The sequence below is a fragment of the Saccopteryx leptura genome, chromosome 13 (genome assembly GCF_036850995.1).
Source record: "Saccopteryx leptura isolate mSacLep1 chromosome 13, mSacLep1_pri_phased_curated, whole genome shotgun sequence".
Taxonomy (NCBI): domain Eukaryota; kingdom Metazoa; phylum Chordata; class Mammalia; order Chiroptera; family Emballonuridae; genus Saccopteryx; species Saccopteryx leptura.
This window is the reverse complement of record NC_089515.1, coordinates 28,800,989-28,826,888: the sequence shown is the minus strand read 5'-3', so window position 1 is coordinate 28,826,888 and position 25,900 is coordinate 28,800,989. Positions and strand designations below refer to the sequence as shown.

The 25,900-nt window shown below is 37.7% G+C and overlaps 1 protein-coding gene across 2 annotated transcripts in view; it reads right to left on the bottom strand.

The window, feature by feature from the left end:
• Window positions 1-25,900, bottom strand: part of HPSE2 (heparanase 2 (inactive)) — a 773,696-nt gene that overhangs the window by 212,664 nt on the left and 535,132 nt on the right. For both annotated transcript variants that reach the window (XM_066354936.1, XM_066354937.1), the window contains one exon: window positions 20,274-20,321. In XM_066354936.1, coding sequence (XP_066211033.1) covers window positions 20,274-20,321 — 48 coding nt within the window. The remainder of the gene's footprint in view (window positions 1-20,273; window positions 20,322-25,900) is intronic.

Here is a 25,900-nt window from a genome sequence, read left to right as displayed (position 1 = left end):
AATGACTGAGGTGAAGGGAGATACTAACAGAGACTATGCAGCATTCCAGAATAATCAGGCTGAGAGGAAAGCCACAAGAACCCCTGGGGCCAATGGTAAGGACACAAAAGAAGGCACTGAGGCTCTGTGAGGTACTGAGCAACCTGCCTGAGGTCACAGACAATCGGTGTTGAAGACTTAAACTCAGTCTGTTAGAGAACAAAACCTACGCTCTGGATCACTTTTATAAAGAACTTGGCATAGTGCCTGATTCCAGAAAATGCTTGCTTAAAATGTGTTACACACACACACACTATACACAGTATACACATACACACATATATGCATATTGGTGTGTGGATAGTCTTCTCTTTCTTAAAACAAAGGGCTCTTCAATTCTTCTACCCATTTTTAGAAAGTTCTTTTCCATTTTTAGAAAGTTCTTTTCTCTTTCTTCTTTTTTCTCAAATTTTTTTTTGTGCAGCCACACTCCACATGTCATTTATGGCTCCCTTTCCTCCTTAGCCTTTCCTTTTGAGAGCCTCTGCAGCAGGTATCTGTGTAGGCATAGCTCTCTGGGGCCCACAAGAACTTCCCTTCTGTTGTGATTCTTACTTCCTCCACCAGGAGCCCCTCTCCTTTTCCACCTTCCCTTCCGAAGCAGGAGAATAGCAGGGCTTGCAGAAATCACTGGAGGGATCAATTCCTTGCTAACTAGAAGCCCATTAGGTTCCCCAGGAAGGATCTTATCTCTCTCTCTCTCTCTACTTAGTTTATCTATAACATCTAGTACAGTGCCTGAATATATTTACTGTGCTCAATAAACACCCTTTGAATGAATTAATAAATAAAACATAACAGGTTTCCCCCAAAGAACCACCCAGTTTTATCCTTTGGCTGAAAAGACTACAAGCAAAAGCCTTGAAGCATCTGCAGAGTGCTATTAAAATATTCTGTAATGGAATATGTACTAAACATCTGTATATTCCATAGTGAGACAATTCATAAGCAGATTGGAAGGGATCGTAGAAGACAAAAGGAGAAGGGAAAGGGGAACATTTTGTGACGGCTCAATATAGTGCGTATACTTACTGAGCAGAGAGCTTTCCGTGTGTCACCTCACTGAGTCTTCACAGCAGTTCTGGGAGGTGGGCCTTTACCCTGCTTTGCAGGTGGGAAGACTGAGTTGTGAAGGATTTACTTTCTCCCCAAGGCCACAAGTCTACTAAGGATAAGGATTCTGTCCAGGCCTGCTTGACTTTAAAGCCCTTTTTCTTTCTATCAAACCATAATGCACAGCTCTATGGGTTCTTTTCTTCAAAAACAGGGTTTAAAAATATGTTTTAGCCCTCTTGTGAATTACTTACATTGTTAAATCTTTTTTCCAATTTTTTATAAATAGGGTCCACATTTTGCTTGAACTCTTTTCTCTAAAATTGAGTATCTATGTGATGGATTCTTTCAGCTTTTCCTTTTAAGCAGAATCTCTGCTTAATAAGTTATTCTAATGTTCCATTACCCCTGGCAATGCTCATGAATTTTCAATAGAGGCTCTTTGCAGAGTCATTTGCTCACATTTACTTATATTGCAGGCAAATCCAGTTGCTCTTGCAATGGTTTTTTTTAAAATGTTCGTTTTTATGCTTTTAAATGTAGTTAAAATTCTAAATTTTAAAATTGATCTTTTTAAGCCTACGGCAGTAGAATACTGCCATATTTCATTTTTCTGCAACAGAAGTGAGGAATGATGTCTATAAGTGTAGGCTAAGACCAAAGAGAGAAAAGTGCTGACTTTCTACGAGAAAGCTTATTGAAAATTAGATGACTTGAAGCTTTGACTGTGATTACAAGGAACAAAGAATTTCCTAAAGACCAATTCCCAGTATAATTTTTCTTAAATCTTTTCTCACATCCATATATCAATGAAGAAGCTACTAAAGCAAGTTTTATGCCAAAAATATAGTGATGAATGTATTATTAGAAATCAGATCCAGGTAGTCCTCTTCCGTGGCTGTGGCGCTCAAGCTTTAGAAAGATCGGAATCACCTGGAGTGAGTGTTAGAACACATCCTTGGGCTTGAGAATTTGTATTTCAAACAGGTTCCCAAGTGCTGTTGCTGCTGCTAGTTTAGAAGCCATATTGAGAGTGCTCTCTGGAGTGTACCTGTCCAGGGGTGGTCAATCAGAAGACCGTAGGCCTGTAGTTCTCAATCCTCACTAAATATCAGAATCACCTAATAAACTTCTTAAAAACACTGGTGTCTGGGTCACACAGCCATAGCTTTTTATTCTGTTGGTCTCTGGGTGGGGGGGCAGGCATTGGGAACACCTACCTTTGCCTAACTTGACAAATATTAAATAAAAATAAATTTCAAATATTTTGGAAATCAATTTTAAAATTTTGTCTTATTAAAAATAACCCTAGAGGAACAAAAAAAGCAGTCAACCGGATTTCAAATTAAATAAAGTGGTTTAAAACAGGAATTTACTAGGTTCCCTCCCCAAATCCCACTAAACAACGATAATAGGCCAAAAATGAAAAAGGCATTAACCTATAAGGTCTAAGAGAGTAGAACAAGAAAACACCACAATAAAAGTGTTGATATTAGAAAACAAGAAGGAAGAGTGGTAACTGATTTAGCTGACCAGATTAGGCTGAATTATGTATCTGTGGATTCTTTTAGGGAAGCCTGAAAGCAAGCTGCTTCTTGCTGGGAAACCCCAGAAAATCTCAGGAGCTTGAAGCACCAGGTTCCTTTGAGAATGGGGTGAATAGGTGGGCTGACACAGGATTACTGAGAAGCAACTAGACCCTCAGATCCCAACCCCCTATTCTATATCAGTGGTTATTAGAATGCGGGCCAGGAACTCCTGGGGGTCCCCAATACCTTTTCATGGATCCATGAAATCAAAACTATTTTCATAATAGCACTAAGACACTTATTTGCTATTTTAACTCTCATTCTCTCACAAGTGTACCGTGGGATTTTCCAGAGCCTATATGACATGTGACAATGTCATTGTTTAGACAATTAATGGAATATATGCTTGTATATTCTTGTTTTCTAGAGTCTTCTAAGGTATGGTTTTGGGGTGTAAGTATGTGTGTTTTCAAAGGTTAACTCAGTTCATTCTTAATACATCTACTATGTTCTTACAAGCCTTTTCTATTATACCTGCTATAATTTGTATAACCCCATAAACATCCAAAAAGTTATTTTGAAATTTTAATGTTTTTCTTATGCCTATATAAAAATAATAACTTTTTTTGTCTTATTTTGCAATAACATTTTAAAATTATTTTGAAGGTCATTGTACTACATTGGCTAGAAAGGTACATGAGGTAGCCGAAAGACTGGTCGAGTCTTCTATAGTTAACATTGTTGAATGATGCTGGCTGAAAACTCAGTCAAGTTAGTAGAAGAAATCACCTCAGTGCCACTTCCCAACAATACAGTAACTTAAATGAAAGATTTTGCTATAAGCATGAAGACAAAGTTAATATTTCAGGATATTAATATCTGGATAAATCTACAGACATAATTTCTTTTCTTTTTTTTTTTTTTGTATTTTTCTGAAGCTGGAAACAGGGAGAGACAGTCAGACAGACTCCCGCATGCGCCCGACCGGGATCCACCCCGCATGCCCACCAGGGGGCGATGCTCTGCCCCTCTGGGGCGTCGCTCTGTTGCGACCGGAGCCATTCTAGCGCCTGGGGCAGAGGCCAAGGAGCCATCCCCAGCACCCGGGCCATCTTTGCTCCAATGGAGCCTCCGCTGTGGGAGGGGAAGAGAGAGACAGAGAGGAAGGAGAGGGGGAGGGGAGGAGAAGCAGATGGGCGCTTCTCCTGTGTGTCCTGGCCGGGAATCGAACCCAGGACTTCCGCACGCCAGGCCGACGCTCTACCACTGAGCCAACCAGCCAGGGCCTAATTTCTTTTCTTGTATTCATTCAACATCAACACCAATTAAGATCTTTTATGTGAATGGCACTAAAATAGTTGGTGTATTGGCATTAAATACAATGCTTGGCTTTAAATACAAATGGTGATGCAAAATATAAAGAGTGAAATTGACTGGACTCACACAGTTTGCACAGGAAAGACTATGTTGACATTTGGACTGATGGTACAAAAGTAACAGTGGGGAAAGATGCTGGCAGCTTAGTACAAGGCAAGTCAGGTGTCAAACTGTCCTCCTGGTCACTGGCACATCTTGCAATAAAACAAAAGTGCCAGTTTTACTTAATAATTTTCCTGACAAAATAATAAAAATGATTAATTTTATTAAATTTTAACCCAAGCACACATTTAAAAAATAAACTTTAGCCTGACCAGGTGGTGGCACAGTGGATAGAGCATCGGATTGGAATGCAGAGGAGCCAGGTTTGAAATCCTGAGGTCTCCGGTTTGAGTGCAGGCACACTCTCTGAGCTGTAGCCCCCCAGTCAAGGCACATATGAGAAAGCAATCAATGAACAACTAAGGTGCCACAACAAAGAACTGAGGCTGCTCAGCTCTATCCCTTCCTGTCTATCCATATCTGTCCCTCTCACAAAAATCAATCAATCAATCAATCAACTTTATGACTAAATGAGGAACATACATAAAAGACTTCACCTCTACAGCAAAGTATAATATGATAGTTGTCCTGATTAAGTGCAAACTGAATTGATCATTTCCTTCATGAGACAATATTTTTTCTTGAAATAATGACTGACAGACCAATTGTAATTATTCAGACTTGACTATTTAAAAGACATTTTCCTAAAAAATGAACAAGGTAAGCCTCACTGACAGAACTTGCTGATTATAAATTTTGAGCTGTTTTTACTCTTAAACCAAAACAACACATTGCCACAGAATATAGACAATGATGTGAGAATCTACACATCTTCAGTTGAGCTATAGATACTGAACAATTAGGAGTCCCATAATGTAATAACTCAGCAGGTCACCCTACATAAACCCCCACTAGTTGAGAAGAAATGTCCATGAACAACAACAAAAAATCCACCAGCTCTCATACCTCTCAAATATTAGTGGAGACCCAATGACCATTTTTCATTTAGGAAAATCTATAATGTAAAAGACAGAAATAAAAATAAAGAAATGGGAAAGGAAGGGCATAGAGGACCAAATGTTTAATTCAGAAACTGTAAGAAAACTATTGAACAGATAAAGAAAGGAAGACAGAGAGAATGGAGGGAGGAGAGAAAAAAGAGCAAAAGAAACTATATAAACAACTCAAATTAATATCCCCAAAGAAACAAGGAAAGAAGCTATAATAAACCATAAAAAGAGAAAAATTTGAGGAATAAAAAGAACTTTTGGAAATTAGAAATATAACAGAAATCAAAATTTCAACAAAAAATTTAAATAATTAAGGGGATTTATCAGCAAACAGAAGAAAAAAACAGAGGAGAGAAATATATATAAAAATTAGAATACTGTTTGAGGAGTTTGGATATCAGACTAGAAGTTTCAAAAAGAGAGAAATTAAATAGAAAATAAAAAGAAGAAAATTATCCAAGAAAAGAAATCAGAAAAAATTTTCTAAACTGAATGTATGAATTTCACATTGGCATGGCCCATCACGTACCTACCAAACAGAATAAGAAGAGAACCGCATAAAGAATCACTTGGCACAAGAAGATATTAGAAGTACCAATATAGAAAAAAAAAACCAGGGCAAATAGAAGGATAGGAAATAAAAAGGTATCAGATTTCTCAATAGTTACAAGGAAAGCTAGAACAAAATGGAGCCAAAGCATCAAAATCTGAGGGAAATCTTTATGTATCCAAAATATAAATCAAACTCTAACACAAGATCTCAGTATGTTTACCTCTCATTTATCTTTTCTCAGGAATTTCCTGGAAAAAAAAAAAAAGTTCCACCAAAATAAGGGAGTAAACCTCAAAAAAAGGCATGGATCCAACAAATAAGAGAGTCAAATGAATCCCCATGTTGCTGGTGAAGGGAGATCCCCGGACAACAGCTGTGCAGGAAGCAGAGAGATCAGCTAGTCCCAATGGGACCATAGAAAGGCCTGCTCCCAGAGAGTATCTCCCAGGACAAGATGAAACTGATGGCTGCCCGGGGTGTTTGCATACAGAGAGATTTACCCCTCTGGTACAGAGCTGGGGATAGATTAATAGGCACCTAGGCAAATGAAAAAGACTGTTATTAACTCCAGGGAAAGCCAAAAAGTTGTGAAAGAAAATGTAATCATAGCACACGACATTCTCTGCTGTGAATCATATTTATATAGTAATAAAAATGTGAGCACTGAATTCTGATCTCACCAATACGTAGGATGAAAAATATTGGAAGATGGGCAAAGGTAAATAAATATGTTTCAGTGTGTGAGGAGTTAGGGAGGTAAGAGAGCTAAATTCTTACCTTCCATAGTAGGAAATTATATATAATATATGAATTGAAAGAAAAATCAAGAAACAGCAGCATCAGACTGTTATTAAAAATATGGAAACAAGTATCAAAAGTGCTAAAATTGTGATGATTTTTTTCTAGCAAGGAGGAATTGGAGATGGGAAGGGTAAAGCTGGGTACTGACGGTTCGTATTATAAAGAAAAATGCATTACATGCTTATTGCAGAAAAATTGGAAACAAGAGAAAAGTAAGAATGAGAGTAAAAAAGTCCTATACTTCATACATCTAAAGGTTAACACTATGAACCTATTTGTGCCTTTTCTTTGAGTTTATGTGCATTTTATATTATTGAGGTAGGACTTGTATGAATTTATTTTTTACTTTATTCACTTGACAAAAGCTTTTATTCATTTATTATGTTTTTCATACATATTTTCACAGCAATATATTATTTCATGATGAATAATATTATTTATTTAGGCGTAACAATTTAGGCCTGTCTTCTAGTATGTTATTATAAAAAATTTTCAACAGAGACAAGTGGAAAGAATTATATAATGAAAACCAATATCCACCACTATGGTTCTGCATTTAATACTTTGCTATATATACATCCTCTATCACATATTTATCTATCTATCTATCCCCTCTATCCATTCATTGATCTATTTTGTGTGTTGAAGTATTTCAAAGCTAGTTGCAGACTTTGGTATACTTTGTTCTAAACTTTTCATAAGGCATACTGTTAACTACAGTATCTGTTCATGGTTATTTTTCTTAATTTTCACACTCAATGATATGCAAAAATATTAAGTGTATGATTTGATGAGTTTTGACAAATGCATCCTCCTGTGTAACCCAAATCCTTATCAAGATGTAGATGACATTATAATCACCCCAGAAAATCCCCTCACGCACCTTTTCCTCTCAATCCACATCCCTCCCCTCTAAACCCACAGAGGCAATGTTCTAATTTTTAAAATTTTTCTAGAATTTCATATAATTGGAATAATACAAGTGTGCTTTTTTATATAAGGCTTTTTACATTTAGCATAATAATTTTGAGATTAATTTGTGGAGTGTATCATTAGTTTGTTCTTTGATCTTGCTGACTAGCATTCCTTTGTATAAATATACAACAGTTCATTTAATTTATTCTCTTGCTGGGCTGTTTTTAGTTTTTGCCTATTGTTAATAAAACTGCTATGAACCATTCTATAAAAAAAATTAGTGCAGTATTAAGTACACATTTTCATTTCCTTTGGGTAGACACCTATCAATGAAATTGCTTTGTCACAGGATAGGTATATATTTAGTTATATGAGAATTTGTCAGATTTTCCAAAATGAGCCAGGTATATAGAGATATTAAGAATTTTTAATCTGTGTCATTTATGATAAATTGTATTTTTAAAGGAATTTGTCCATTTCAATTGTCAAATTTGTTGAAATAAAATTGTTTATAATATTCCCTTATTATACTTTTAATATCTGTGGGACCTACTCTGAGAATCCATCTTTCATTTCTAATACTGAAGATTTATGTTATTTCTCCTTTCTCCTTCTCTCTCTCTTTTTTTTTCTCTCTTTCACAGGGCTTTCAAAAATTTGTTGAGCTATTCAAAGAAACACCTTTGGTTTTGTAAATGTTCTCTATTGTTTGTCTATTACATGTTTTAGAGATTTGTTTTCAGTTTTGTTATTTTCTTCATTTTACTTAGTTTGGGTTTAATCTATTCACTTTCCTAGCTTCTTAAGATAAAGACTAAGATCATTGATTTCAAATGTTTCTTCTTTTCTAATATAAAGATATTAAATTATAAATTTCTCTCTAAGCTCTGACCTTGGTGAATCCAGAATTTTTTATAAAATGTATCTTCATAATACTTCAGAATATTTCCTACTTTCTCTCATGATTTCTATTTGATCACAGATCATTTTAAAGTATGTTATGTAATTTCTTAATATTTAGGTGTTTTATAAGTATCTTTGTTACTTAATTTCTATCATCAACAGAACATGCTCTGTATAATTTCAATCCTTTCTAATTTATTGCGACTTTTTTTACAGTTGAGCGCCTGATGTCTTGGTGAAGGTTTCATGTACACTTGGGAAGAATGTGTGTTCAACTGTAGTTCACAAATGCTGATTAGGTCAAGACGATTGATAGTGTTATTCAAAACTTCTATATCCTTCCTTTTTCTTTGTAGATACTATACTAGTTATCTATTGCTGCTCTAAACAAATTATTATTAACAGTGGCTTAAAACATCTCAAATTTTTATCTTACAGTTCGGTAAAATAGAAATTAGCATGGGTCTCACTGGGTTAAAATCATGGCATTGGCAGGGCTGCCTTCTTTCTGGAGTTGCTAGAAAAGAATCCATTTTCTTGCCTTTTCCACCTTTAGAGGCTGCTCATATTCTGCGGCTCATGATCACCTTCCCCCATCTTCAAATCTGATGGTGCAGATTCATTCCTTCTCACATCACATCACTCTGACCTCCCTTTTTGTTGTTAGATCTGCCTTTCCTCTCCTCGTTTCTGCCTCCCTCATTCACTCTTATGGTTACATTGGGTTCATATGAATTAAACTTCCCTACTTTAGGTCAGCAAACTCAATTCCCTTTTGTCATGTAATGTGACATAATTACAGGTTCCAGAGATTAGGACACACACGTCAAGGGGGGAGAATTCTGCCTACCACAAATGTCGATAGTTATGATTATTATGTCTTCCTGTTGAATTGACCCTTTTGTCATTATAAAGAGTCTCTCCTTGTCTCCTGTGATAATCCTATTTTGAAGTCTACTTTGTCTGATTTTAATGTAGCTTTGCCAACTTTTAATGATAACTGTTTGTATAATTATGTCATTCCTATGCTTTTATTTTCAATTTATATATGTCTTTATATTTAAAGTTTGTTTCTTATATGCAGAGTATAGTTGGGTCTTATCTCATCTAGTCTGACAATCTTTACCTTTAATTATATTGTTTAGAACAATTACACTTCATATAGTTATTGATATGGTTATGGTTAGGTCTATCATTTTGTTACTTGAGTTTTTTTTTTAACTTATTTTTTGTTCCTCTATTCTTCTTTTATTGCTTTTTTGAAGTGAATTCAGTATTTCTTAGTATTCCATTTTATTTCCAATATGACTTTTTAGCTATACCTTTGTCTTATTTTTTTCTGACAGAGAGAGAGAGAGAGAGGGAAGAACAAATAGGGACAGTCAGGAAGGGAGATAAGAAGCATCAATTCTTCATTATGGCTCCTTAGTCTCCTTAGTTGTTCATTGATTTCTTTCTCATATGTGCCTTGATTGGGGGGGGGGGCTGCAGCAGAGTTAGTGACCCTTTGCCCAAGCCAGCGACCCTGGGCTCAAGCCAGTGACTTTGGGCTTCAAGCCAGTGACCTTTAGGCTCAAGCCAGCAACCATGGGGTCATGTCTTTGATCCCACGCTCAAGCCAGCAACCCCGTGCACAAGCTGGTGAGCCCACACTCAAGACAGTGATCTTGGGGTTTCCAGCTGGGTCCTCTGCATCCCAGTTCGACTCTCTATCAACTGTGCCACTGCTTGGTTAGGCTATACCTTTGTCATCTTTTAAGTGATTGCTGTAGGAATACATTTTGCAACCTTACTGATCATAATCTTCTTATAGTAAATACTGTATCACTTCACATTAAAAAATCTTGCACGTGTTTTTGTGTACCAATGTTTTCAAGATTTTTGGGTAGATACCTAGTAGAGGAATTTCTGGGCCATATAGTAATTCTATTCTTAATTTTTTAAGGTACCCCCATGCTGTCGTTCATAGTGACTGTACCAGTTTACATTCCCACCAGCAGTGTATAAGTGTTCCTTTTTCTCCATAGCCTCTCCAACACTTGTTATTACCTGTCTTGTTGATGATAGCTAATCTAACAGGTGTGAGATGGTATCTTATTGTAGTTTTGATTTGTATTTCTCTAATAGCTAATAAAGATGAGCATCCTTTCATATATCTGTTCGCCATTTGTATATCTTCTTGGAAGAACTGTCTGTTTAGGTCAGTTTATCCAGCCCCCGCCGCACTTCTGGAAGGGCACCTCTTTCATTGGTGGTCAGTGAGAGGAGTATAGTTCCCATTGAAATATTGGTCAGTTTGTTGATTTAAATTTACTTGTTCTTTATTTTAAATATTGTATTTGTTCCCGTTTTGTTTTTTTACTTTAAAATAAGATATGTGCAGTGTGCATAGGAATTTGTTCATAGTTTTTTTATACTCCGGCCCTCCAACGGTCTGAGGGACAGTGAACTGGCCCCCTGTGTAAAAAGTTTGGGGACCCCTGGTTTAGGTCCTCTCCCCGTTTTTTAATTGGATTGTTTGCTTGTTTGTTGTTGAGCTTTGTTAGTTCTTTTTTTTTTTTTCAGAGACAGAGAGAGAGAGTCAGAGAGAGGGATAGTTAGGGACAGAAAGACAGAAACGGAGAGAGATGAGAAGCATCAATCATTAGTTTTTCATTGTGACACCTTAGTTGTTCATTGATTGCTTTCTCATATGTGCCTTGACCGTGGGCCTTCAGCAGACTGAGTAACCCCTTGCTCGAGCCAGCAACCTTGGGTCCAAGCTGGTGAGCTTTGCTTAAACCAGATAAGCCCGCACTCAAGCTGGTGACATTGGGGTCTCGAACCTGGGTCCTCTGCATCCCAATCTGATGCTCTATCCACTGTGCCACTGCCTGGTCAGGCTATTAGTTCTTTATATATTTTGAATATTAACTCCTTATCGGAGCTGTTGTTTATAAATACCACCTCCTATTTGGTTGGCTGCCTCTTTATTTTGTCTCCCATGTTCATTGCAGCATTATTCACAATGTCCAAGATATGGAAAAACAAACAAACCAATGTGTCCCTCGATAGAGGACTGGATAAAGACAATGTGATACATATATATATAATGGAATACTACTTAGCCATAAGAAATGATGATATATTGATATATTCTTTAGTTATTAGAGAAATGCAAATCAAAACTGCAATGAGATACCACCTCACACCTGTTAGATTAGCTATTATTAACAAGACAGGTAATAGCAAATGTTGGAGAGGCTGTGGAGAAAAAGGAACCCTCATTCACTGTTGGTGGGAATGTAAAGTAGTACAACCATTATGGAAGAAAGTATGGTGGTTCCTCAAAAAACTGAAAGTATAACTACCTTATGACCCAGCAATCCCTCTACTGGGTATATACCCCAAAACCTCAGAAACATTGATACGTAAAGACACATGCAGCCCCATGTTCATTGCAGCATTGTTCACAGTGGCCAGGACATGGAAACAACCAAAAAGCCCTTCAATAGATGACTGGATAAAGAAGATGTGACACATATACACTATGGAATACTACTCAGTCATAAGAAACGATGACATCGGATCATTTACAGCAAAATGGTGGGATCTTGATAACATTATACGGAGTGAAATAAGTAAATCAGAAAAAAACGAGAACTGCATTATTCCATACATAGGTTGGATATAAAAGTGAGACTAAGAGACATAGATAAGAGTGTGGTGGTTACGGGGGGGGGGGTAGGGGGAGAGGGAGAGGGGAAAGGGGAGGGGGAGGGGCACAAAGAAAACTAGATAGAAGATGACGGAGGACAATTTGACTTTGGGTGATGGGTATGCAACATAATTGATTGACAAGATAACCTGGACATGTTTTCTTTGAACATATGTACCCTGATTTATTGATATCACCCTAGTAAAATTAATAAGAGGGAAAAAAAAGAGTAACAAGTAAAACACAATGCAGGCTATAGGCTCATAATATGTAGCTTCTCTAATGATCCTCCAAGTTTTAAAATTTGTTGGACATAAAAGCGGTGCTAATCTGATTAGTAACTGTGATTGAATAAATCTACTGTAAAAATGGAAAAAAAAGAAATGATGATATATTGCCATTTACGACAACATGAATGGACTTTGAGAACATTATACTGCATGAAATAAGTAAATCAGAAAAAGCTAAGAACTATGTGACTTTACACATAGGTAAGAAGATATAAAACTGAGACTCATGGACATAGATAGAAGTGAAGTGGTTACCAGAGACAGGGGCTTGGGGGGAGGAGAATAAAGAAGGACAAATGTATGGTGATGGAAAATGATCTGACTTTGAGTGATGGGCACATAACATAATCAACAGTTCAAATGCTATAGAGATGTTCATCTGAAACCTATGTATTCTTATTGATCACTGTAAACCCATTAATTTTAATTTCAAAATTAAAATTTTGTGGTATTATTGGCACATATTTTTACATATATATAGGTTATAAACTCCATAATACAATGTTATATTTTTGCATTAAATAAGTTAAGAGAAAAAAATAGTTTTTTATGTTTATCTCCAAGTTACCATTCCTTACACTTTTTATTACTTTTTTGAGATTCAAGTTTCCTTCTGATGTTACTGTTTTTCTGTCTGAAGACTTTCTTTAGTATTTCTTGTAGCATAGCTCTACTGGCTCCATTTATCAAAAATGTTTGTATTTCAAACATTTTTTTAAAAGAATTTTTGCTAGATATAAACTACTGGCTTTACTCGTTTCTTTAGTAATTTTAAAGATGTTCCATTATCTTTAGTCCTCCATCACTTCTGATGTCAAGTTAACCATCTTCTGTGTCTTTGTTCTGAAATGTAGAAACACCATCTCCCTGACCACAGAACGAGTTTTGCAAGATTTGCAGATGAGTAAATGAAAAGAGTTGTGTAAAGCCATAATGTTAGTTCTGTAAAGGCCATTAATGTTCCCTGATGTTTAGATTCTGGACAAGCCCTCAGGATGCTGCCTTAACAACCTCTGTAAAAGGCCAAGATAACCGAGCACATTCTTGATATTCTTTTGCTTTTTGTAAAATGCTTCACTGAGCACTCTCTCCCTAGATTGTTCCAATGATAACCGAAAGCCTGTTTCACTTCTGTAAAACTGCTTTGATTAGGTGCAGTTTTACACCTACTTCTTTTTGCCTTTAAAAGCAAACCCCTGAGTTCATTCAGGGCTGCATGTTTGGTAACTATAGTTCCTGTGCAGTAGCCAGCATTAAAATAGACTCTTTGCCCTGGCCGGTTGGCTCAGTGGTAGAGCGTCGGCCTGGCGTGCAAGAGTCCCGGGTTTGATTCCCGGCCAGGGCACACAGGAGAGGCGCCCATCTGCTTCTCCTCCCCTCCCCCTCTCCTTCCTCTCTGTCTCTCTCTTCCCCTCCCTCAGCCAAGGCTCCACTGGAGCAAAGTTTGCCCAGGCGCTGAGGATGGCTCTGTGGCCTCTGCCTCCGGCGCTAGAATGGCTCTGATTGCGGCAGAGCGACGCCCCAAGATGGGCAGAGCATCGCCCCCTGGTGGGCATGCCCGGTGGATCCCGGTCCGGCGCATGCGGGAGTCTGTCTGACTACCTCCCCGTTTCCGGCTTCGGAAAAATACAAAAAAAAAAAAAAAATAGACTTTAATTTGCCTACTTAATTGTGTGGCAAAACGTCTGTTTCCTCACTGTCCAGATATAACAGTTTCTTGTATGTAAAATGTCATTTTCATCTGAATCTTTTGAAGATTTCTTCCTTATTATTTTTTTTCTCAGAAGTTTGACTATGATATATTGGGTATGATTTTCCTTATATTTATTCTTCTTAGGGTTTGCCTAACTTCCTGGTTCTATAAGTTAATTTTTTTTCTTTGTTTTACAAAATTTGGAAGAAGTTCCGCTTTTGTTCCAAAAAAAAAAAAAAAATCTGCTCCCTCTATCTCACTTGTCCTCTGGTCTTCTAATTACTCAAATGTTAGACCACTTAATATTAGCAACGAAGTTATTGAAACCTCATTGTTTTCCCAACATATTCTCTCTGCTTTAATTGTATAATTTTTTGATCTGTATGCAAGTTCACTAACCCATTTTTCTGTAGTTTCAAATCTCTTATTAAATATATCCAGTGAGTTTTTCATTTTACTTATTCTTTTTATTTCTTTAAGAATTTCATTTGGGCCTGACCAGGCAGTTGTGCAGTGGATGGAGCATTGGCCTGGGATGCTGAGGACCCAGGTTCAAAACCCCAAGGTCACTGGCTTGTGTGTGGGCACATCCTGCTTTAACACAGGCTCCCCAGTTTGAGTGCGGGATCATAGACATGACCCTGTGGTAGCTGGTATAAGCCCAAACATCATAGACTTGAAGCCCAAAGTCACTGGCTTGAGCAAGGGGTCACTGGCTCAGTTGGAGCTCCCTGGCCAAGGCACATATGAGAATGCAATCAATGAACAACTAAGGCATCACAACTATGAGTTGATGCTTCTCCTCTCTCTCCCTGTCTGTCCCTATTTGTCCTCCCCTCCCTCCTTTCTCTCACAATCTTGCTAAAAAATAAAAAAAGAATTTTATTTGGTTTTTTTATTTTTTTACATATATTGTTACTATTTCACTGCTGATATTTCCCCATGTGGTCACTCAATATGAACATTTCCCCCCCTTAATTATTTGAATATATTTGCAACAGCTTCTTTAAAGTCCTTGTTAGTGAATTCTACTATTTCAGTCATCTCAGGGCTTCTATTTATTGCTCATTCTCTTGCCTTGGGTCACATCTTCCTGTTTTCTTTGCATGTTTAGTAATCTTTTAATTGTATAATGCAAAGAGTGGATGACATGTTGTGGAGACAGAAAAGTGATGGTTTTGAATCTACAGGACGCTGAGTGAATGGCTGATCATCTAGTTCTTGTAGCAGCTTCAGTTTACACCTTGTTGGGGTAAGTCTGTTTTGGTCATACATCAGACTAAGAGCAAATCCTTAGTCTTGGGACACAGACTTTACTCCTAAGGCATAACTCTTTTCATTTTCATTGGAAAGCACATGGTGTTTATCAAACCCCTCTAAAATTTGCGATTCAAATTCTAATCTCTGTTCCTCAGGTGACAACAATTAAAATCTCTGTTTAACTTTTTCTAGCATTCAGCTGTTGCTTTTACCAGGCTCTTTTGAGTCTCCCTTGCAAATGCACATTTCAGGGGTCAGGCAAAGATCTGAGGCAAACTTATATGCACATGTAGCATTTTGCCCACAGGTCCTTCTTTCTGAGATTTCGGTCTTTTCACTGCTTCATCTGAAACCTCAAGCCAATATAACCATGTATTACATTTGGATTCTACTGACTTCTTCTGCATGGATTGTTAAGTAGCCACAGACATTACCAGCACCATTCACTTCTTTCAAGACTTGAATAATTTCTAGTTTTTGCTTCCTTTCGTTCAATCTTCAGTGTGTGTGTGTGTGTGTGTGTGTGTGTGTGTTTCTCCAGATTTTTCTTTGATTTCCGATACAAACTACTCCACCATTCCTGTAATTGCAACCTCATCTCACTAACTTTTGCCGGGTTTTCTGCATGGTTTGGTGGACAGCACCAATCATCAAGTCTTCAAGATCCAAGAGCCTGAACTTTCAAATATAAACTGTGGCTTCCATTTCAGTGGCTCTTTCCCTTCAATCACTTGCTTTGGGAGAAGTCAGTTCCCACTGTGTAAGTAGCCCTATGGAGAGGCCATGTGGCAAGGAACAGAGGTCTCCTGAGAACAGCCACATGAATGAGCTTGGAAGTGAATCCTCCAACCTCAGTCAAGTTCATGCCTTGACTGCAAGCTCATGGGAGAGCCTGAACCAGAACCATTCCAATAAGCCATTCCCAGATTATTGACCTCCAAACTACATAGTAAATGCTTGTTGTCTTAAGGGACTAAGTTTCGGGATAATTTGTTACACAGCAATAGATAATACAAAGAGATATACCAATAATTAGAGAAGAGAAGGGCAGCATTAATCTGTAAAAAAATGTTGGAGGATTTTGTAGGCTTTGCTCATTCTTAAGGCATTTCTCCTCTGAGATCCAATCTTTATGGAAAGAGGCTTTCTGGTTCCTCATCTGGAAAGAGACTGGGGAGGTTCCCAAAAAGGTAGCAAAAATATCACAATAACTATGTATAAAGCAGGTGGGTCCTTGAAATATTGGGGGGACCACTCTGTAAAGTATGTAACTGTCTCACCACTATGCTGTACATCTGAAACTAATACAGAATAATAGTGAATGTAAATTGTAATTGAAAAATAAAAGGATTTTTAAAGATAAAAAAGAGCCTAACTATTATATAGATGTTTATTTACAACTTCAAACTCTAAGTTCTAGTTATTCAAGCTCCAAGCTCAGCACCCCAGTATTGAGTTGATTCTTTTGCATCCCTATAGATAGGGATATATCGACAATTCTGTTATTTTTTTTTTCCTGACAGTGATTCTTGATTTTCTTCATATTACTAAGAAAATTTCACCTCAGCATTCCTCAGGCTTAGAGAAACATGGCATTGGCTTTCATTTTTACTGAGTCCTCCGGGCCAGCATTTTCTGGAATTGTTCCACGACCATTCCAAATCTGGACTGAAAACTACAGCTGGAAGGAACACATGGCAGGTTCCAGGTGCTAGTTGTTTTTCTCAAATGAGTTAAAAACTTTGGGGGTATTTTTAGAGTAGCTGAAAACATATGATCTCTATCTTGCGAGATGGCTAATATTTTTAAAGTTGGTAATAAACAAAATGTATTTATAAAACAATGTATTACTCCATTAAAAAAACAAAAACAACTGTGCTCACATCATTCCATTTACACTATGAAGAGTGCTCCACTAGGGAAGAAAAGCTTTCTCTGATGCCACCCTGTCAGCCATGATAATTAAGCAAGCCTTATACTCTTACCCATTAATATTTGTATACTTACCTTTTATTTCTCCCTACAAACACTACAAATTCTTAAAGCCTCAGCCTTTATTCTACATTATCCACATAGCCTTTGGTGAGGGCACCAAAGAGGATCTGAATTCCCCTACTAGAATGTAATACTTTCAGTTAAGGATCATTTCTTGTTATCAAAGCAGTTAAGAGTTAAGAAACTAGCCCTTTACGCAGGTGTCCCCAAACTACGGCCCGCGGGCTGCAATGCAGCCCCCTGAGGCCATTTATCCAGCCCCCACTGCACTTCTGGAAGGGGCACCTCTTTCATTGGTGGTCAGTGAGAGGACCACTGTATTTGGCAGCCCTCCAATGGTCTGAGGGACAGTGAACTGGCCCCCTGTGTAAAAAGTTTGGAGACCCCTGCGAGTGAGACAGACCACACTTCAAGTGCAAAATCTGTCATTTTCTATGCAAACTTTGGATTTTCTACAACTTTCTGTAAACTGTACATAATTAGAGATAAAAATAGTCCCTATCTCATTTGGTTGTCATGAGGATGAGATATGGTAAGGCATATAAAACTTTGTGACAGTTCCTACCATATTGTTATTATTATTATCATTTTTGTTATCTTGTTCCACAGAAAAAGCCCAATAAACAACAACCTAATTGAGTGTGAAAAAAGCAAAGAGATTAAGAAGTACAACCTAGTAGTAATAAAATAGTCATGAAGATGTAAAGTACAGGATAGGGAATATAGTCAATAATAATGTAACAACTAAATATGGTGCCAGGGGCGTATTCAATATATTGGTAGGATCACTTTGTAAGTTATGTGATGGTCTAACGACTATACTCTACATCTGCAACTAGCATAACATTGAATGTCAACTGTAATTAAAAATTAATTTTTTTAGCCCTGGCTGGTTGGCTCAGCGGTAGAGTGTCGGCCTAGCGTGCGGAGGACCCGGGTTCGATTCCCGGCCAGGGCACACAGGAGAAGCGCCCATTTGCTTCTCCACCCCTCCGCCGCGCTTTCCTCTCTGTCTCTCTCTTCCCCTCCCGCAGCCAAGGCTCCATTGGAGCAAAGATGGCCCGGGCGCTGGGGATGGCTCTGTGGCCTCTGCCTCAGGCGCTAGAGTGGCTCTGGTCGCAACATGGCGACGCCCAGGATGGGCAGAGCATCGCCCCCTGGTGGGCAGAGCATCACCCCCTGGTGGGCAGAGCATCGCCCCCTGGTGGGCGTGCCGGGTGGATCCCGGTCGGGCGCATGCGGGAGTCTGTCTGACTGTCTCTCCCTGTTTCCAGCTTCAGAAAAATGAAAAGAAAAAAAAAAAAATTAATTTTTTTAATAAGAAAATTGAGTCTTATAAAGAGTTGCAAAGACCACAAAGACAATAATGAAAAGAACTGTGATTCAAACCCAGGTCTTCTGACATCAATGCCCATGTGCTCAACCACTAAACCATATGGATGTCTGGTTTTATCATACTTTCTTTGTTTTAGTTTGAATATGTCATTTCACTTTTAATTTCAGCAATTAATAAAATGCAAATGTTGTCTTAGAAGAAAAACAACTGCTTACATCAGCATTCATTGAATTATGTGCTATTTTGGTGGAAGAGAAAAACACAAATTATGAAAGCAAGTTATAAGAAAAAATAATAATTATAAGAAGCACTATGAAAAAAAGCTAAGAAAGAGAATCAGTGAGGAACCTGTTTTTGATAGGGAAGGCCTCTCGAAGATGATGACATGTAAGTTGAGTCTTAAGAGATGGGAAGGATTCAGTCACATAAAAAATGGGGAGAACAGCATTCCAGGCAGAGAAATAGCATGTATAAAGGTCCTGAGGTAGACAGGTATGTGAACCTTCTATGAACTAAAAGACCACCAACGTGTTGGTGCAGAATGAGTAAGGGTAGAGTGGCACCAGATTCAATCAGAGATAGCAGAGGCCAAACACAGAGTAGAAAGTTTGACTTTTTGTCTAAGTGCAAAGAGAAGACACTAAAGGGCTTTAAGCAAAAGAATGACAAGATCTTCAGACCTACTCAATCCATGACTCACAAAAACAATTTGAATTTGAAGGAGGATAAGACTTTCTGAAAATATCTGGAACTTGTTGTTTAGAGAAACTAAAAGTGTACATTGTAGAATAAAATATTTTCCATTATGACTGAAGTTATTGATTGCCAAAAAACAAAAATCCTTTTGGCATTCTTAAAGCTTTCATCCATTTCTCTTCCTTTTGCACATGTCATGCATAGGTACGGAATATTGAGACCCACTTAAAACAGAAAAAGACAAGAGTCAGTGAGCTAGGGAAGAAGGGTACTTTGGAAAGATGGCCATGATGACAGCTGTGAGGGCACATTACGGGAGTGCGTATCTGAGCTGTGAGGACCACATGAGATGAGGGATGATTTGGAAGATGTTGCAGGAGAAATGTGTTACAAAAAGCAAGGGCAGGATTCTAGTACAAGATCGTGAGATGTTGGACATTCTAACATAAATGCCATAAGGAGACTTAAAGAAAATGTAAATTTATATAACAGATAATTATCTTTACAAGTCAATCTCCCCTAAGGGAGACATATCTTTGCCATTGGAAACTTCTTCCTAGAATGTTGGGGCTTATTCTCTCTTGAAGCTGCTTCTCTCCCTTCGTATTCTTTTTTTTTCTTTCTTTAGTTGCTTCATATCAGTGACTCTCTTGGTGCCAATTAAGGCCACTGTCATTAATATCATGAAGTGTTTCTATTTTCCCATGAGGTACTAAATAATTAACAATATTTCCTCCCTCAAAGAAATTTACTCCTAAAGAAAAGCGTATGGAGAAGTGGTGGCATGTCACACAGCAAAGTCTTATTAGCAATTCCCCTTTACCTGTTCACTGATGACAGATTGTGTTAAAAGTCTACATAATAGCTGAGCTTTCCCAAATGTGTCAGGGTTGTTGTTTTTATGTTTTAAATTGTATTACTATGAGATAGTATGTGTCATAAGAACAGCTTTGGAGTTAGTTTTAACATTTTTTCTTGAAGGGTGAATAGCTTATTAAATGTCAGCTATAAACTTCATGACAACTAATATCTTTCATTTCATAGCAGCTGATAATAAGTAAGAGCAAAAATGGTGAATACCTACTGTTGCCAGGTAACTGCATCCACTGTGCTTCCTGCCACCTTCATGAATCTGTAAGAAAGAAAAAGAACAGATACTGTGACTTGAAGTAAACCATATCCCCAGGGTTAAAATGAAATAAGCTAAGACATAGATCAGGCCAATGCCTCGGCCACTATGCTTTCTGGGAGGGTCCACAGCGACAGATGGCCTATGCACAGCTATTGAAAGTTAAACTGTGCAGAAAGTGAAGGTAATTACTTTCAGCTATTCACACATCTTCACCATCTGGAGCTCAACCCCATAGGATATTTCACCTATGTCTGTCTTCCCAAGCCCATGCCTGATAGCTATCACAATGCTTTCCCTATGACCAAAGCTTACCTGTCCCATTTTGTGTTCTTGAAGAACTCTGAGATCCACTAGAAAATAAATAAATGATAACATTTCTCAAGGATGGCAATACAATAGATGCCTCTGAAAAACCTCAGACTTTTCCTTTTGAAGAGAGCATAAGAAAGCCCAACTTACGTATACAGGTCTAAAGCACTACTACCAGATATACCCCAGTGATGGTTGTTACACCTGTCTGAATGCAGACACCTGAGCACCACACAGGGAAATCTAACCATTTCTAGAGCAGTTAAGTAGAGAAGCGAGTGTCATCTGACAAGCATGCTCAGTTGAAAGGGAAATCAGACCTGTTCCCTGCAAAGCACACAGCCAAGTCTTGCTAACAATGTCCCATGCTCCTGTGCTACTGGTGGTTCCATCGAAACCAAGGCCAAGGAGAAAGCACCTGAGGCCTCACAGATGTCACAGGGTATCATAAACTGTAAGTCTGTGAATAACTTTTTTAGCGAGCTGCCTCCTTCTCCCATCCACAGGTTGTGAGAGCATGCACTGACATGGCTATTATTATTTGAGAGAATTACCACCCAGACACAGGAAATCAAAAGAAACATCTTAGTTCTTCAAGGTATTCCTTTCAACCTTGAGACTCTGAAGGAAACGTTTTCTTCAGACAGAAACAACCTTCAACCAGTGCTTCGTAATTAAAGAACTCTTCCACTAGGAAGGGAGATGGTGTTTTGTTAGGAAGGCCCTATATCTGTTTTACCCCAGGATAACCTTGCCAGGTGTACTCATGGGCAAAGGGGGTGCTGTATGTTGCCCACACAGAGGTTCTGCTTTGCTATGAAGTTAAAAGAGGACTGATTTTCTGTCGGACTGGGTGAGAGGTAGAGAGAGAATACCAGGACTACTCTTAGTATCAGAGTAGAGTTTATAAAAGAATCTGAAGAGGAATGAGAGGAGGGAGAGAGGGATGGAGATGAGGAAAGAGGAGGGGAGGAGAGAAGGGGAGGAGGAGGAGGAAAAAGAAAAGGAAATGAAATGAACAGGAGGAGGAGCAAGAGAAGTGGGGGAAAGTCTTGTGTATTCCATTTTCCACTTTGCATGTGCTGCCTCTGAGTCAGTAAGTATGCAATCAGCTAGTTGCTTGCATGGGGCAGGGGGATGAAAGAACACAGGGAGAATCAAAACAGGTTAGCATCCAAAATGCTATCCCTGCCATATGTATATTCTCAGCAGTGGGGACCTGATAATAACCTACAAGTTGGATCACCCAAAAATGAAGAGGGGGAGATAAAATTGCACACTGCTTCCCAGGATTCTTTTTTAATTTTTAAATTTTACTTAGAAAATTAACTTTAACATGTTGACATTGATCAATAAGAGTACATACGTTTCAGATAAACATTTCTATAGCATTTGAACTGTTGATTATGTCATATACCCATCACTCAAAGTCAATTTTCTGTCATCTTATATTTGTCCCTCTTTACACCCTTCCCCTCACATCCTCTTCCCCCTGGTAACCACTTCACTTTTATCTATGTCCATGAGTCTCAGTTTTATATCCCACCTATGTATGAATCATACAGATCTTAGCTTTTTCTGATTTACTTATTTCACTCAGTATAACGTTCTCAAGGTTCATCCATGTTGTCATAAATGTCACTATGTCATCATTTCTTATGGCTGAGTAATATTCTATTGTATATATGTACCACATCTTCTTTATCTAATCCTCTATCATGGGACATTTTGATTGTTTCCATGTCTTGGCCACTGTAAATAATGCTGTGATGAACATGGGAGTGCATGTGTCTTTACATACTAATGTTTTCAAGTTTTGGGGATATATACCCAGTAGAGAGATTGCTGGGTCATATGGTAGTTCTATTCTTAATTTTTTGAGGAACCACCATACTTTCTTCCGTAATGGTAGTACTAATTTGCATTCCACCAGCAGTGAATGAGGGTTCCTTTTTCTCCATAGCCTCTCTAACACTTGTTAGTACCTGTTTTGTTGATAATAGCCAATCTAAGAGGTGTTAGGTGGTATTTTATTGTAGTTTTGATTTGCATTTCTTAAATAGCTAGCAAAGATGAGCATCTTTTCATATATCTGTTGGTCATTTGTAAGTCTTCTTGGGGGAAGTGTCTGTTCAGGTCCTCTCCCCATTTTTAAATTGGATTGTTCACTTGATTGTTGCTAAGCTTGGTGAGTTCTTTATATATTTTGGATATTAATCCCTTATCGAAGCTGTTTTTTACAAATATCACCTCCCATTTAGTTGGCTGCCTGTTTGTTTTGTTGTCAGTTTCTTTTGCTGCGCAGAAGGTTCTTAGTTTAAAATAGTCCCATTCATTTATTTTTGCCTTTACTTCCCTTGTCTTTGGGGTCAAATTCATAAATAGTTTTCTATGGATATTTTAAAAATTAAAAACCTAGACAAACTTATATATGAGTATTATTTTTTAAAAGAAATAAAATACTTAAATTATATTTACATGAGATTTACTCTTCCAAAATAATTTCTAAAGTCTCTGAAGCAAAAATACTTTATGTAAAACTGTCTCCATTTACATAGAAAAATAACCATAATGAAAAATAACACTGACATTAATAGCGCTTTTTTGTTATGTTTTCAGCTTATGTGTATAATTTCACATAACTCTTAAAACAACGGTGGTAGGCACATATTCCCGATTTATAGTGGAGGAGGCTGAGACTCACAGAGGTCATGTGACTTGCTCAAATTCATAGAGCGAGTATGGACTAACCCAGGTTCTCTGATTCCAAACTCTACCCTTTCAAAGACCCTGTGCTGCCTCCAAGGTGTTTTCACTGAGGCCACAAAGTATAGTAGAACTCTTAGATGTAAAAAATTAGTTGCATTTTTGTCTTGAGAAAATACTACCATATTTATCAGAAAAAGCAAAAAGGCCTGAGCACCTTCTTTGCTTGTTGGCTTCCTCTTACAGACTTGAGCATCTCAGTGCCTGTTTATAAGACAAGGTGCTAAAGCAGGTTTCAAAAGGTGACTGACTTGGGGCCTCTGCTATAAGACAACCACAATAAAGTCAGGAAGAGAGACGCTGAGACCATTAGCTATCAGAGTCCCCATATGCACACTATTGCTGTGAACTAACTGCTGTGGAAGAGCAGTCCAGGGAGCAGGCAGCGCTACCTTCTGTGGCATTAGAAGCGGGCTAAGCATTGAGAAAAGCTTCACATCGCAGGTGACATTACAACTGTCATTGAAAGAAGAGTAGAATTTTGCTATGCAGAGCAGGTGAGACGTAGGAACAGCTTGAGCAAAGCAAGGAAGAATCAAGGTGAGTGTATTCTCAGGAGACCAGCTTGTGATGCTAACATGTCTGGCCTTTATCCTGTGACAATTAAGTACAAGTCCACATTCTATTTATCTTTCTTTCACTAGCACTCAACATATAAATTATAAAATATAGCTGGCTTGTCCTTCATGTATATTTGTTAGATATTATTCTGTGTTTAAACAAGAGAGGGAGTGTTAGGATCAGATACGAATTTTAGGAAGCTTATTCTGGTTATGGTACAGGTGAAAGGTTCTGGTGTGGACAAACTGGCAGGAGATGAATGTAGAAGTTGGGAGACTTTGAAACATGAGAATAAAGAACAACAACTGAGAAACACTATTGGAACACTTAAGAGGACTTGGCAGGTGTGTTTAAGTGAGGGAAGGTGTATAAGAGAGGATACTGTATTTTTTTTATACTTTAAAAAATTTTAAATTATAGTTTACATTCAATATGATTCTATATTAGTTTCAGGTGTACAGCATAGTAGGTAGACAATCATATACTTTATAAACTGTTTTACCAATATTTCCATACCCATCTGATACTATACATAGTTATTACAAGTATTACTAACTGTATTCCCTATGCTTTACTTTATATCCTTGTGACTCTTTTGTAACTACCAATCTGTACTTCTTAATTCCTTACCTTTTCATCCAGTCCCCCAACCCCTCTCCCCTTTGGGAACCGGACCCTGAAGTTTGAATTGCCGTAGTGCCATTGCCCACATAGGCAACACACAAATAGACTTTTGAGGCTGATGTTGGTGAACTTATTCAAATCCTCCTGACTATGTCTCAGAACTTAAGGTAGATAGTTACTGATGATAAGCTATGTATTCACAGAAAATTAGGAGGAAAAATAATTATTAATGCTTTGTTTGGCTAAAAGGCTGTAGGCAGGCAATTAAAAATATATCAAAGGCAGGGTACAGGGAACAGATGGACAGCTGTCAGAAGGGAAGGGAAGAGGGGATGGGATGAAAGAAGGTGAAGGGATTAGTAAAAAATGTATATACATAACACATATAAACAGACAACAGGGTAGCAATAACCAGAGGGAAGGGGAGGTGGAGGTTGGCGGAGGGGGGGGGTACAGGGGAAAACGGGCGTGGAAAGAGGCTTTGCCTAGGGCATGGGGGGCAAGATGGGGTGTGTAGAGAGTGTTATATTGAGTGGGACACCTGAAACCATGTCAACACAATAAATTAAAAACAAAAATTTAAAAAAAGGGAAAAAAGATGAATGCATGAATAAGTGGAGCAGCAGAATAGGAAAATAAGAATATATCTAATTTGGCATTTTAGAAGGTGAAAAATGGTTCTTTATGGTACTAAATTCTGAAGATCTTCATATGCATTGGATAGTTTGTCCTGCGATAGGTTGACAATTAACACCTTAAATAACCTTCCATTATCAAATGTGGCATTATACAAAGAATGAGAAAACTAGAGTTAAAAACATTTAAAGTAATGCTATTTTCTCCCCACATCCCTCAAAGAAAATCTATAAAATCTATAATTAAAAATAAAATTTAATGAACCCACATATAGAATACTATATAGTTTACAGAGAAATATTTTAAAATTGAATATAAGAAAAGACCTACCATTATCCTGGACAGGAAAATCAATTATTCTTCTTAAACTAATTTATGGGTTTAATAAAATTCTAATAAAAAAATCCCAGCAGATATTTTGAAACTTTATTAAATCATTCTAACATTCATCTGAAGAAGCCAAGAAAATTCTGAAAAACTGGAATAATGAAGGGACATCTATTTGATCTACCATTTATTAAAATATGCCATAAAAGTTGCAATGATTAAAATATCCCTAGCTCAGAAATTAGTACAGAGATCTATGGAACAGAAATTTTTTTTAAGATTTATATATAAGAATTTATTACAAGGAAAAGTTTAGTATATGAAAAAGTCAAAGCATTTTTGAAATATGGGACTGT